The following is a 15,948-nucleotide window of genomic DNA, read 5'->3' on the forward strand; positions in this document are numbered from 1 at the left end:
GCAATACTATAGTTACGTCTAACCTAGCATTGGCATAATCACAATCAATTTAGCAATTCAATTGTTAAAGTTATTAAAGAATTTAAAGATTTAATTCATGCATCAATAATAATAGGGCTACACTAGATCTTGAATTATTGAATCTACTCACACATGATTAAAGAAACAAAAACAATAATAAATAATGAAAACATAATTAAATAACAAAGGATGAAAAATAAATACCAAATCTTGAATAAAATTGAAAGTAGAAAGCTTGAATCTTGAATCTTGAATTACAATAACTTGGAAAATAATAATGGAGATAACTAGGTTTTTTAGCAATGTAAAACTAGGCTAATAGAAACTTAATCAAATAATAAAACACCACTTAGTAAAAATACAAGCCTAGAAAAGATAAGAAAATCGGCAAAAGGCTTGGCGCACAAGAATCCCAGGAGGCACGGACGTGCCTCTCCATAGGCACGGACGTGCCTACCTGCGTGCATAAACTTGGGTAGCTTCTGAATTCCAGGCACGGACGTGCCTGATGATGGGCACGGACGTGCCTCCCCTACTTCGCGTATCACTCATCTTAAATCAGTCATAACTTTATATTCGGAGCTCCGTTTGAGGCGTGTAATATATTGTTGGAAAGGTCTTCAAGTATACTTTCCAATGCAATTTGAATCACTCCATTATCATTTGTATATAAAAAGTTATGAGCATAATAGTGAACAGGTTTCATATCTGTCAAGTATTTCATCAACGTTTTGCTTCATTTTCACTCAATTAACTCCGTTAATCCTGAAATACATCAAAAACAACGAAACTACCCATAAAAGCATCGAATCATCGAAACTAAACCAAATTACACCAAAATGGACTAAAACACTCGACTAAGCTAATAAAACCAACTAAAAACAAGCTAAATAATATACACAAAACACGACTTATCAATAGTTCTTAAATACTCAAATCAAAAATTTCTCATTGAATTTTAACGAATTTAATCTAATAATTTAACGAAAATTATCCAAAATTTTAACGAAAATAATTTGAATTGAACAATTTGAAATTCTCAAACACTAAGATTAACATGCAATTGAAAATTTTTGATGCTAAGATCACTCATTGCTAAAATTTTAACGAAAATCCAAAATTCAAACCATGAAATTCGAAAATACTGACAAAAATTAAGAAAATTACATTCGGAAAAAACTAACATAACTTTTGTTGATTATTTACCTGTATAATCTATGAAGCTTGTTGATTCTTGTTGTTGCTGAAATCTGACAAAAATCGAACGGAATTGTGTTCAATATTCTTGAATCTCATTGAAATTGAAGCTCGTAGTTCTTTGCTCTATTTTTCTGAGTAGCAGCAGTATATCATTTGATATCAAAAGTTTGGATTTATTAGAGTCGTTGATATCGTTTGATCCTAAGGCTTAGATTTGTTCTCATATATTAGGAGTGTTCTCACATAAAGGGTGGTTCTCACCGGATCCCGACCCTATATATATATGGGATCATATGAAACCACATCCCTTATGTGAGAACCCTAATATGTGAGGACATATTTCAACCGTTGGATCAATTGCATCCAATGACTACAATTTATCCCAATTAAACATAATTTCAAAAACAATTTTCAAGCGTTTTCTCTCTCCTCCTTCATTCGACACTCCATTTTCTCTCTCCTCCTTCAATTTCTCTGCTCCCTTTCAACTGCTATTTGCTTTGATTCTTCATCAATTTATCTTCAAACTTCATTGATTCTTTGTCAAGGTGAGCTTCGTTGATTTTAGTTTGATTTTCGTTGATTTCTATATGGAGAGTTATTGATGTTGCTCTATATGAGAGAGTTGTCATCAGGATTTTCCCCTTCACTATGTTATCTAACAAGTATTATTATTGTGCGATTTAGATGATAACAAAGAATTTTGAAGATTATCTAGAGCATCGACTAAATTTCTTTTCATTACTTCGGGCAATTGCTACTCATTGTTTTGCTGCATTGATTCAACTGTCACCTTAGGTTGTTTTTATTGTTAATGTTATTATTGTTTTGTCTTTTGCTAAATTTGGGGGTTTTTTTGGCTAATTTTTGTTTTGATTTTTTACTTAATTTGTGAATTTGTATTGTTGTATTGTTGTTGTGTGAATTTAGGGGTTGTTGTGGGATGAAAGAGTAGGGGGTTTAAAATGGTTCGGGGTGTGCGAGGTTGTAATGAGGTGAGGGTTAATCTGAACGGTATTGTGGTGGGGCAGAAGGGTGTTGATGTTCCGTAGGGGTTTGTTGTTGGTGTGGATCATGTCATATTAGAGGTTATACTTCCTGCAGTGCTGCAGAATTGGTTCTATATAATTAATATAGGTGTGGATGTGTGGTGTAATGTTAAAGTAACTGCAATGGCATTCATACAAGAATATGTAAAACTACCAGGAAAAATATCAGGTTAAACACCGCCTTTTAAGTGCTAGAACAGTTTGCCATCAAAGTTTACTAAAGTTTACAGAAAATTGAGGATATAATACAGCAATAACTTACCGTGTATAGCAACTTAGCAAGTTGTTATTCTTGTAAACGTGCCATGATGAAGATAATTGGAGGTGATTTTGACAAGCTGCTAAATTAGTGTAGGCATCTCAAAAGGGAAATATTGGCATTGTCTTAGCAACAAATTGATATGTACGTACCATTGTCAAATTCTATACAAGACCGCGATGCAACTCAAAGAGTACCCTTATGCCTTGTTGTTCCATAGATGCTAACATCCCTCCTAGTTGCCATTTTTTCTCATTGTCCTTTCCATATTCTTCGTGTTCACATGAACTAATTATGACCTCAGAGCAGCCTCGACACCAACAAGTGGCTGATGCTTCTAAAAATAGGTAGTTTCTGCAGGTGCTTCTAGTTGATACATACTCTCCCAAACTCTTCTTCTGCCATCCGAAACAGCTCTCTAAACACCTCGCTCTTCAGATATGACAAAGAGATCATAAACCGTTTTCCATCTATAGTATACACAACAAAATGACCTTTTTGTTCATTTAAACAATTCAATGCTCATTTGTTAAATGAGAAAATAATTGTTTCCTCATTTGAACAATTCAATGCTCATTTGTCAAATAAGCAAATAATTGTTTGCTCATTTGTCAAATGAGCAAATAATTCATTGTTCAAATGAGTAAAAAAATATTTGCTCATCTGTCAAGTGAGCAAATAATTGATTGCTCATTTCACAAATGAGCAAAGAATTACTTGTTGATTTAATGAATGATTAAAGAAATGTTTGCTCATTTGACAAATGAGCAACTAACTATTTTCTCATTTGACAAATGAGCAACTAATTTTTTGCTCATTTATTAAATTAGAAACTAAGTATTTGCTCATTTGACAAATGAGCAACTAATTATTTGCTCATTTGACAAATCAGCAACTAACAATTTGCTCATTTGCTAAATGAGTACAAAATTGATTGCTCGTTTCCCAAATGATCAAAAATTTGATTGCTCATTTCCCAAATGATCAAAGAAATGTTTGCTTATTTTACAAATGAGTAACTAATTATTTCCTTATTTGACAAATGAGCAAACTTATGGTTGCTCATTTCACAAATGAGCAAAGAAATGCTTGTTGATTTAATGAATGATTAAAGAAATGTTTGCTCATTTGAGAAATAAGCAACTAATCATTTGCTCATTTGACAAATGAGTAACTAAGTTTTTGCTCATTTGCTAAATGAGCAAAAAAATCGATTGCTCATTTTCCAATTGCTTATTTTACAAATGAGTAACTAATTATTTGCTTATTTGACAAATGAGCAAACTAATGGTTGCTCATTTTACAAATGAGCAAAAAAAAGCTTGCTGATTTAATGAATAATTAAAGAAATGTTTGCTCATTTGACAAATGAGCAACTAACTCTTTTGCTCATTTGTACGAACTATATGTTCAATAAATAATATCCAAAGATCCATATGATTCAATGATAGAATCAATTGCTGCAAGTTTATTTAATAGCTAATTTGCTCAACTTCATAACATTCCAATGACTAATGAAATCAATCTGATAAACAATAAGTAATGTGATTTTGTAGTTTTATTTTACTGCTTCATTTTTTTTCTCTTCCTCCTTACACTTTTGATTTGTTTGCAGGTCATAATCATTGAAAAATTTCGTTCAAAGTATATAGCCTCTCAATTATTTCAAGTGAAGTAAATGCTATTGAATCTGTTAAACAAATCGGTCAAAAGAAAAAAAAAGGTTGAAGAAAGCTAGTGTTGCAACTTAAGAAAGCTAGTTGTCAATGATATGATCGTAGTAGCATCCCCAAGGGGAAGCAATCCAAGAGCATTCATGGTAGAGAAGACTGAAGTTGATATGCTTTTTATTGGTTACTATTTTGATGTTATTAGTTACTATTTGTGTCCTTGTTTGCATTAGACAAGTTGACTTTAGGAAGAATCACATTTTGTCAAAAATTAATATTTATTCTTTACTAATTTGTCAAAAATTAGCAAATAATTTGTCAAGATGAGCAATTATTTTTTGCTCATTTGTCAAATGAGCAAACTATTTAATGCTCATTTGTCAAATGAGCAAATGATTCTTGCTCATTTTGTCAAATTAATGCTCATTCGTGAGTGTGTTTAAGTGTTTTAAGTACGTAAGTCTACTAGCTCAAGGGTAGAGCATTATACAAATGCACAAAAGATGTGGGTTCGAATCCCACGTAGGTTCATTTATGTAATGTGGAGACACAACTTTGTATGAGAGTTTAATTGTAACAAAGTTTATATAGTTATAAATCATTTCAAATCATTTTTTTGCTCATATAATTTAGTACGATTTGATTTTTATTTTTTTAATTAATTTTGTTTATAGAGATAACCTATATAAGAATTGAACCTACATCCCCTATGCATTTGCATAGTGCTCTACCAATTGAGCTATTAGATTTATCATATGTTTTAAATCATTTTCTATGTTATAAATTTTTAATCAGCTCATTTGATAAATCAACAAAGAATTGTTTGCTCATTTGATAAAATGAACAAAGAATTATTGCTCATTTGATAAATGAGCAAAGATTTATTTGCTCGTCTGATAAATGAGCAAAGATTTGTTTGCTCGTATGATAAATGAGCAAAGAATTATGTGCTCATTTGACGAATGAACAAAGAATTGTTTGCTCATCTTGTATATGGACAATGAATTTTTGCTCATTTGACAAAATGAACAAAGAATTGTTGCTTATTTATCAAATGAGCAAAGAATTGTTTACTCGTTTGATAAATGAACAAAGAATTGTTTGCTCGTTTGATAAATGAAAAAAGAATCGTTTGCTCGTTTGATAAATGAAAAAAGAATCGTTTGCTCGTTTGATAAATGAACAAAGAATTATTTGCTCATTTTGACAAAATGAACAAAGAATTGTTTCTCATTTGATAAATGAACAAATAATTGTTTGCTCATTTGATAAATGAGCAAAGAATTGTTTGCTCATTTAAAAGAATTGTTTGGCTCATTTGATATGTTACACAGACATTTGACAGCTTCTGAAACATGATTAACATATTGTACCAAATGCACAAAGAAAATGATCTATGCTAGTGAAGTATTTAGTTAGTAGTGTTAAGCAAGAAATGTGTTAGTTATATAGAAACCCAAATACAAAAACTTTTCTTGGAACGGAGCAGCAAAATCATACCAGTAGAATTGGCAGAATTAGAACTTTCAGAAGAATTTCTGAAATGCAGTGTCAGCTGTATGCAGCTGTCTCTATAACCATCTTGAACTGCAATACAATCTTCATTACTATTTCATGTTCCTTTCCCACACGAGTGTTGCGATCAATTATTATACTAATGCTACCACGACTTTCTTGTGTACTAAGCAGTTGTATCTTCCTTGATTGACACTGCTTGTGTAGCTTGGCATCAGAAGTAGAAGTACTGCAAGTATGTATACAGCAGGAAGCATAATTAACTTATAACTTACAAAAGTTTGAAGTTAAGCTGGAAAAGGAACACCTATTATTTGATCAAGAGGAAGTTGCCTTAGCTAATTCGTGCTAAAAATTTCGGACACTGCATAAATCATATTACAATTATAAGACATGTATAAGAATTGAACAACGATATAGTTGAGCAGAAAAGGATACTGTTATTAGTGGAAAATACTATATGCATTGAGCAGAAAAGGAACCATAAGCAAATAAAATGAATAAAATCGGAGTATCAACATATGTTACAACTCAGCAACACATACCTTTGTGGAGGAATCATTTGGGGCATCATGAACCCTTGTGCTCCATAAAAATTTGGAGAAATAAAATCGCCGAAAAACATATCCGCAGATCCTAGACCATACCTCATGTTGTAAGGCATGTTACCACCATAAGGGCCCATAAATCCATTAACAGCAGGTTGCATGGCTCTCTAGTAAGGATTAAAATGCAGTATTACACATGTTTTCGTCCATACCAGGCATACTCATCCATTGCATGCCTGCAATTATAAATTTTTGTAATCAAAATCGCACAATTTTGATTTAAAATTCGAATTAAATCATAAACAACAACGAAAATCAAAATCAAAATCAAATTAACTTACAGTGCCTTAAGTATACAAGAACAGCAGAAGATGATGAAAATTTTATGATGTTTCGAATTTTCCCAATCGAAAATCGCATAACCAGATTATGGCAAAAAACCTAATTTTCGAAATCAAAACCGCAAAAACATGTTTCAAAATCGATCAAATTCAAAATTAAACTGAAATTTTACATACTTTAATTTAACAGATTATCGTGAGAAATTGATGAGCAAAAGCAAGGAAATTGAAGAGCGAAGAAAATCAGAGAACCTGGAGGAAGAAAGAGAAAATCTAAAGAGGAGAAAGAAAATCTCAGTTGTTGGATTTGATCTAATCTAGCGGCTGAGATCTGTCCTCACATAAGCTGTGAGTTCTCACATAAAGGATGATTCTCACCGGATCCGGACCCTATATATATATAGTTGGGATTCGGTGAAAAATATGCTTATTGTGAGAAGATGAAAACTAGAGATATGCCAAAAGTGTATTACAGATACATTGAATGTAGAATATAGATACATCAAAAATACATTATAGATACATCAAAAATACACTATAGATATATTATAGATACTTTGAAAATACATTATAGGTACATAAAAAATAATTTATAGATACATTGAAATTATATTATAGATACATTCCAAGTTCATTATAGATACATTGAATAAATCAAAGGGAGTTAAAAATCAATTTTTATTTATCTTCTGTTGGCTGTGATAAATTTTCATACGGAATTACAACATTATTAGTAGGACTGTAGGAGTCTTTTGCTCCAATCAACATACTCATCTACTCTCCACTATCCACTTCATCAATAATCTCCACCTGAATACGAACTTCTAATAAATAAACCAAATATTATAAACAAAATCAAAACAATAGGTACATTAATTAATTTCTACGGTTACATTAAAAACCAATATCATATACATTAGAAACAATATCATATACATTACAAAAATGATTATTATAAGTGTGACTAATTAAATCAAATCAAATAATTATACAACCTATATCATAATTAGAATGTATATGAAATAATTTGGTGAGTAAGTCTTAGAAAACAATATTAGATACAATATAAATAAACAACATTGGTTTGGAGATATATCAAAAATCATATAATTAAGCAAAAGAGGGAAAATCAAAACCTAGATTGACTACAGCGATTTACGACAATAAATCGATTATCCCTACCAAAATTCAGCAATCAAACTAAGTTTATAATGAATTTAACAATCTCAAAATATTATTCGTACTACTCTATCAATTTATCATAATTATGAAATTAATAAAAAAAAATTGAAATATGATTTCAAAACTTTTACCTTTAATGTAGTCTCTGTAATTCACAATCAACGAAATATGCAGATTCTTAAGCTAATGTAATGTGATTGAATATTTGAGAGAAATTTGAAGTATAATTACAGTGATGGAGCTTTGAACAAGAGAGAGAAAGGTATGAAGTAGATAGAGAAAGTTACGGATAAAGGCAATAAAAAGGATGAAGATCACGTGTTTTTTTCCTCTAATCTCCACCGTCCATACCTTGATCCAATGGTTGAGGTTACTTCTCACCTTAAGGGTATATATATATATATATATATATATATATATATATATATATATAATGATTTATGAGGAACATTTTGGTAATGACACCAAATTATAATTCAAATTGACTAGTCTTCTGAGTCTTAATACTAAGGGACAAAGGGAGTACGATAAAGGTTGAGCTTATCTTCTTTTCGTCCTAGCTTAGTAGCTGCGTGGCTGCGCCTAGACATGTGATTGGGTTGCTGCTTGCATTGGGCCCCGTAAGTGCTATATTCAACAATCGTAATTTTTAGGCTTGGAATTTGGCAAATGTTGTTAAACTAGGACAGCTGAAAGGCAGGCCCAAATACTAAGATAGCTCTAATAGTCTAATGCTCTAAGGAACATGCACGCTACTTTGATGTGCCCAAATACTAAAATAGCAATAAGTCCTTAAAATAGGTGCACCACTGTCTATAAAATGAACATGTAGTAAAAAAATATGAACACGTAAAAATAAATGAACATTCAGCAATAAAAAATGAAGACATAAAAAAAATGAACACTTAGTACTTAAAAAGTGAACATGTTAAAAAAAAAAAAGATAATTTAGTATTAAAAATAAACATGATAACCATAAAATTGCTGGGCCACGACCTTAAAAATGAACATTTAGTGTAAAATTAATTATGAACACGTAAAAAAAAAAGAACATTTATTAATAAAAAATGAACATGTCAAAAATAATTATGAACATTAGTATATTAAAAATGAACATTTATCATACAATAATAGAATAGCTAGATCACACCTAATAAAATGAACATTTCATAAAAATATATGAACATATTAAAGAAAATGAACTTTAAGTATAAAAATAAAATGAATATGTGAAAAAAATTATGAACATTTAGTATATTAAAAATGAACATGATTTTTTTATATTCATATAAATTCAAATTCATTGTATATAAATATATAATTATTAATGAAAAATAAAGATAAAATAAATCATTAAAATATGTTCAGTTTTTATTTACTAAATGTTCATTTTGTACTAAATGTTCAATTTTAAAGTACACCGTGTTCATTTTTTTTTTCCAAAAATTATACACAAATATTAGCAACTCAATTGAAAAAATCAAAATTCATAATAACAAACAAATTATAGATGTAGCAACTCAATAATTTATCACAAATAATCATTAATTAAATTGACATTCATAAAAAATTCAAAAATTCAGTTGAAATAGTCTAATTCACTAGATTTATCAAAAAGTCAATTGAAATTCATCAAATTCCTCAATTGAAAATCACCAATTATAAAATCAGAAAAATCAATTACAAATTCAGCCCAAATCTAACCTAATAAAAAATCAACAACACAAAAACTAACCTACATTGATGATCTCTTTTGAATAACAACCAAATCCATAATAATGTAGAAAACAAAGGAAAAAGAAAATGGTGACGATCGTGACGAAGATGATGGAAATGCTACAATGGTGAGGAATTGGAGAATATCCAAAGTAGGAGGATAAAGAAGTTTAAAGATGTTGAATAATTTTGAGAATTGTAGACATACTTCATGTTAATTGATTAATTTGCTTAGGTTATGATGTTGTGAATTAATTAATCAAGATTATTAGAGGAAATGTCCTTGGTTGAAAGGATAATAATATTCTCGATAAAGAGAAAACTCAACTCGGTCAAGAGGAATCAAGGAAGCTACCTGGTCAGCCACCCGAACGGGCCTCCGCGGCCCTGTCGGGCGCGAGGGTGAAACCGTGATGCAGCTCCACCGCATGACCAGGCAACCGTCGCCCTACCGGGCACGAGAACGGAGAAGGGAATGAAGTTTTCTACCGCCCGGATCTGGGTTTCATCACCCTACAGGGTGCGAGATGGCCAAAAGAAAGTTGCTGGGTGTTCGCCCAATCGGGCCGCCACCGCCCAGCAGGGCGCGAGAGTGAGTTTCTGAAACTTCGTTCTCTCGCCCACCAGGGCAGCCACCGCCCGACTGGGTGCGTGTGTGGTCTGGTTTGAAATTGACGGTTTCCTTTGTTGGTGTTTGTACGGTTTGGCTGTTTTGTTGGCTCTAATATACATATGTAAAAAGTACATATGTTGAAATAACTTCAAGAAATCAGTTTGGATTCTTATTCTCTTGAAACCTTTTGCACCCAATTATCGTCATCATAATTTATTAAAGTTTTGATTACATTAGACCACAAATATACTACACACTATTGTGGTTGTTTTCGTTGTATCTCCTAGTAATTTCGTGATACCTGATGTGTTTAATCAGAGTCGAAATATTATTTTGAGAAAGTGATTTTGTTCATGCCTCGAAGTGTAAATTTGTTCAAGTTCGTTGCGATTTTTGTGACCCGGTACTCGATTTTTTCCCCAACAAAAGATTGAAGGAAAGTGAGGTAAGAAAGAAAATTTACTTATAAAGAAAGGAAGGGAAAAAAAATAAATAAATAAAAATAAAAATAAGAGGAGAGAGAAATTTTTAATGGAGAAGAAAACAGAGAGAGAAAATTAATGGAGGTAAGGAAGAAGAATAGAGAGGTAAATATAAGGAAGGGAGAAAAACGTATATTCGTTTTTGAAGTACTATATGTTCATATATAAGGTTGTTGCAGCTAGCTTAGCTGCACAAGTGTGTAGCTAAGAATTTGCTCTAATGCTCTAAGGAATATGCAAGCTACTTTGATAGGCCCAAATACTAAGATAGCTCTAATGCTCTACAGAACATGCAGGCTTGATTTTTTTTTATTTTTTATTTTATATATATTTTTTTTGAAACGAACTACTTTGATTTGTTATTTCTTACAACATGTTAGGTGAGACGAACTCTACAAGAGGGGGGGGGGGTGAATTGTAAGTGAGTTCCTAATGACTACTTTTGCAGAATCAAAACAGAATAATAAAGGAACTTGCAATGCACACAAGATTTTACGAGGAAACCTTCCAGGACCCAACTGGAAGTAAAACCTCGACCCTCCAAGGGATTTCACACAAAACCAATCCACTATAATAGGCAACACACCTAGTTACAACCTATTAAACATAGACCTTTACTCACAAGTTCCATACTGAACTTGCTACACAGTAGAACTCTATTATACCCAACCTAAGTCCTTGACTTAGATTCTCTCAGCACTCCCGGAGTACTCACACACTCAGCTTCAACCTTGAAACTTACAATCTATATGCAATAGCTAAACACTCACCCCAGTACCAAAACAATACAAACCTTTGACTCTAATATTTGATTGGAAAGCTACACATGAAATCCGAGACTAATATAACAAAGTTTAGACTTGGCAAACTTACACTTTTCGTACTTTTAGATTTTTCACGCATAAACTCACACGTTGTGTAGATTATGAATTCTACTTTATATACAAGTTGTACTCGTGTATAAAGTAGGGTTTTGAAAAGATAGAAATTTATAAACTACCGTTTTCATAATCATAACACTTAAGTATTTTAGAAGAAAATCTTTTGGAAAACTTAACAAAGACATAATTTTAGAAAAGAATAATATTTTGTAAAACCTGGATTTTATAAGATAAATCTCTTGAAAATATTTTCATAAAATTAAAACTTATCTTTTATAAACTTTCCATATTTTAAAGCTTGTCAAGTTTTGCCACGCCTCTGATAAATTTCATGCATAAACTAACCTTAACATATTTACAACAATCCTTAGAAGAATAAACTTAACAAATGACTTTTAATTTAAAGCTGGATTGTTTCATCAATCGTTGTAACGTAAGGATACTTAGGCTTCACGCAAACCAGGACCAAGTTCCTACTGTCTTCCATTCTCCAGCTCCTTGCTGGAACTCGCATGCCAAGTTCTTATGGAACTTGCTGTCTTCAACGCAGTCCAAACTGATCTTCTCAGCTTGCTGTTAAGCTCCTGTTAGGGAACTTCTTTTCGTGCTCCTGTTAGGGATCATAACTAGTTCCGGTGAGGAACTTTTCTTCTACTTTCTTTAACTTTCCTTTAGATCTTCTTGAGTCTTCGCATGAATAAGTTACTCTTCCACTTTCAAAGTCAATTTTACCTGTTCTAATCAAACACTTAGAGAAATCGCATTAGTTGAAGTTTGCTTTTGTTCATCATTATCAAAACCCTTAAGCTTCTACACAATCTCATTTAAAATACTTCCTCCATATTTTATATAAATCACTTTTAAAATTACGGATTTCTAAGTTATTTTGGAGATGAGAGAGATAGAGAGAAAACAATTTTTTTTAAAAAAAAAAAATTGGACCAAGTGATATGAAAAGGATATAAAGGATTACTAAAAAGAAAGTGATACATTTAATTTGAAACTTCCAAATACCGAAAGTAACGTTTCTAAAAAAACAAAGAAAATACTAACTTTTAACTCTATTTATTACATTGGCACAAAATTTAATAATCAAGTACTCAAATTTAAGTATGTTTGAACCATTATATTAACAATTTTGGGCTTGGATGACTTGTGTCTATGCTTGGGTAGCCTAATTAGCCTCTTGAATCAACTACAAAAAAAGGATGATCATTATCAAACCAATGAAGACTTAGAGATATTGCCAAAGAAGCAAAATTTATTTATATGCGTATTAGTGGTATAAAGTTGATGTTGCTCCATGCACCAATGCTAGCGTGTCTATCCAACTACAAACAGGTTTTCATATCAAATAATTAGAAAATTAATTTTCATATCAAATATTTACTGACATACTTTCTCAATCTCTCTCTTTTTTTTTTTTTTTTTTTGCACAACCCACTTTTAATGAGATCTTTATGAGTCGTACTAGAAAAAAAAAAAAAAAAGGGACAGAGAGAGTATTATGTTCAAACTAGATCTATTTTCATTAAAAAAATTACATTTTCTAATTATTTAATTGAGTGTTAAGTAGCTAATAAAAACTCTGTCCATCCGGATTTAATTATATGTCGCTTATTATCTATTCAAATTACATTATGAATGCTTTTTGAGGGTGTAATACTAATTAACCAATCACTTGTTATGGTTGTCTCCATCAGTATCAAAGATGATATAGTACGTGCTGTCCATTTCTCTAACCTTGATAATAAAACGATTATCATCGATCTAAGCCATTTGAAGCCACTAATAAGCACCAACTAGTAGAGCCACTTATCTAAGTAAGCTTAGCCAAATATGTCAATATGTGTAACGTGTGATAGATGTGTCCTCTCTGATAACTACCACGTTGGTGTTATAGCCACTAATACAAACCCCTTGTTTGATTATGCCAATCAACATCAATCTTAAATTATATCTATAATCTACTATAGTATAGTTTATCATTTATTTGGGGCTGTAATTCATTGATCATTAACATTAAACCATATCCTATATAAGTATAACATACTTACCGTTCTTTAAATTTTGTCCTATCATATTGTAACTATTAAGAGTTGTATTGTGTGATTATGTATATATTTAGCTTATAAAATAGTAATAAGATTAGAAAAGAATTGCACTACGTATTTAAATATGATTCCATTTTTTACATTATGTCGATCATGAAATTTCTAGGATAAAAAAAAAAAAAAAAAGGAACAATGTTTAAAGGACGGAGGGAATTCGATGCAAGTATAATATTACGAGTACATAATAAGAACAAAGAGAAATACTTGGCTAACCTATAACCATTCATCCACCACCCACACGTGCCACCTTTTAAGCCCACATGAGTCGCCCCTTATAGATAAAACCATCTCCTCCCATGCAATAACAGCCCTCTCTTTTCTCCGAACTAAATAATTAATAAAGGAAAAACAAAAATTCTCCAATAACTAATTTTTCTTAAGTGAGGAGAGATTATGGGGTGTGCAACATCTAAGAAAGTAGATGGTACAGCCCCGTATATCTACCGTCCACCACCATCAAGTTTCGCGGTGTTCGATATCAACGCCATTGAAGAGCCTTGGCTTAAGCTAGATAATGCTGCACAATTAGATGATCAGCAGAAATCTTCGCACGTGCCAGCTCACGTGCTTGAGAAGCTCGACACGTTTGAGAAGGAAGCCTCTGACGGGCCTCGCACGTGGGAGGAAGTCAGCAAGGAATTGTTGGAAGAAAATCTCAAGAGGCCCGCCGCTGCTAAGCCGAAGCCCGACCCGAACCCGAATCCAGGCCCGAACTCGGGTATTAAGATGAACTTCTCGTTTCATACGCTTGAGGAATTGGAAACGAAGAAGTATGATGATACGAAGCAGATGAAAGCTGAGTCGACTCAGGACGAGTCGTCAGGGAATAACGAAGCGAAGAAGCAGCTGAATCGGTTGAGGAAGTCTGGGTTGACCCGAGACGAGTCGGAGTCGTTGGAGGTTCAGGTTCCGGTTTCGGGTAAGATTGGCGGTTCTTTGAAGGCCAACCCGTTTATACTGAGAGACAGGTTGGAGAAGGAAAAGGAAGGAAAAGAAGCGGTGTTTGATAAGATAATGAAGAGTAAAAGGGACCCTCTTAGCGACTTTCCCGAGATGTGCCCTCCTGGTGGAGCCCACTTAGTGGTGCTCTATACGACGTCGTTGGGTGGAGTAAGGAGGACTTTTGAGGATTGTAACCGAGTTAGGATGATCCTAGAGAATCATCGTGTCGTGTTTGATGAACGGGACGTGTCGTTACACGCCCCATTTCTAGGGGAGTTGAAGGAGTTAGTGAGCAACGGGGATGGGGCAGGAGTCCCCTGCCCCGTCCCCGTGCCGAGGTTGTTTGTGAAAGGAAGGTACTTAGGAGGAGCGGAGGAGGTGGTGGAGCTAAACGAATCGGGGCGACTTGGGAGGATAATGAGTTCGGCACGAGTAGAGAGGGGGCTTGGTTGGCAAGGATGTGAAGGGTGTGGTGGGGCAAGGTTCGTGCCTTGTATGGAATGTGGAGGGAGTTGCAAGAAGATAGTTGGAGATGAGAAGGAAAGGTGTCCCAAGTGTAATGAAAATGGGTTGGTTCATTGTCCTCTTTGCCACAAATGAAGTCAAAGATAAGTGTGTTAAAGATGTTAAGAAAAATGTTTAGATCACAATTAATCTTTTAATTACTACTAGTATGATCGAGAGTACAACAACATATTAATTAGGTTGCCTACTCTTTACATAAGTTTTTTCCTTCTTTTTTTTGGGAAACTTTTTACATAAGTATTATTACCAATATGTTGTAGATTAAGATTGTGTAGGAATGTTAAATTTGGTATCTCTCGTCTAAAATTTTGTCATTTTCATACGGAGTGTTCGTTACCGTTTTATGTATATGGCTCCAAGTAAAATGGAAATACACAAAATGAACTTTTGTACTTCGTAGAACTTTAATTTTAATTACCTGGAGGACTTCTACTGAAATTCTTGTCCTAAAAGTTTCATTATACTAAAAAGTTGTCTTTAAATAAAAGGTTTGTTCATCTTTATTTGGCCTTTATTCAATTTAACTTTTTTAATATTAACTATCTAAAACTATATACAGAGGCTCCTAAAACCTCAAATATTACATGTCACTTTCAAAATAAAAAAAACCTTCTCCCTTTTTTCCCCCTAAATAAAGATTCATTAAGTGTAATTTATTCTATTTATATATGAAAACAACACTCATATTATTCCAATATTACAAAATTTACAAATGATTGTCATACATTACACATAATTGTGATATGTGAAATATAGCAACAAATTACAGTCCCTTAATAATCTAATATATATATATATATATATATATATATATATATATATATATATATATATATATATATATATATATATATATATATATATATATATATGCCATGTAGGATTATGAT

The 15,948-nt window shown here is 32.4% G+C and overlaps 2 protein-coding genes across 6 annotated transcripts; one reads left to right on the plus strand and one right to left on the minus strand.

The window, feature by feature from the left end:
- Nucleotides 1–772: 772 nt before the first annotated feature.
- On the minus strand, nucleotides 773–8,141 carry LOC110719712. Of its 5 annotated transcripts, none has more exons than XR_002511160.1 (5): nucleotides 7,917–8,141; nucleotides 6,260–6,498; nucleotides 5,700–5,943; nucleotides 2,533–2,961; nucleotides 773–1,271 (listed from the first exon to the last, which is right to left on the minus strand). XR_002511160.1 is itself a non-coding variant. In XM_021898701.1 (3 exons), exons 2-3 carry the CDS (start codon nucleotides 6,421–6,423, stop codon nucleotides 5,751–5,753), a joined length of 357 nt encoding a protein of 118 aa, XP_021754393.1. In that variant the 5' UTR covers nucleotides 6,424–6,498; nucleotides 7,917–8,141; the 3' UTR covers nucleotides 5,485–5,750. The 5 variants fall into 5 exon arrangements, 1 of the variants encoding a protein (XP_021754393.1); XR_002511161.1 differs by lacking the exon at nucleotides 773–1,271 and having other exon boundaries at nucleotides 1,280–2,608; nucleotides 2,682–2,961; XR_002511159.1 differs by lacking the exon at nucleotides 773–1,271 and adding an exon at nucleotides 6,604–6,703.
- A 5,489-nt stretch (nucleotides 8,142–13,630) lies between these two features.
- On the plus strand, nucleotides 13,631–15,450 carry LOC110719713 (uncharacterized protein At3g28850-like). The gene has a single exon (XM_021898702.1). It carries the CDS (start codon nucleotides 13,985–13,987, stop codon nucleotides 15,131–15,133), a length of 1,149 nt encoding a protein of 382 aa, XP_021754394.1. The 5' UTR covers nucleotides 13,631–13,984; the 3' UTR covers nucleotides 15,134–15,450.
- The last annotated feature ends 498 nt before the right edge of the window (nucleotides 15,451–15,948 follow it).

The sequence above is a fragment of the Chenopodium quinoa genome, unplaced genomic scaffold (assembly GCF_001683475.1).
Source record: "Chenopodium quinoa cultivar QQ74 unplaced genomic scaffold, ASM168347v1, whole genome shotgun sequence".
Taxonomy (NCBI): domain Eukaryota; kingdom Viridiplantae; phylum Streptophyta; class Magnoliopsida; order Caryophyllales; family Amaranthaceae; genus Chenopodium; species Chenopodium quinoa.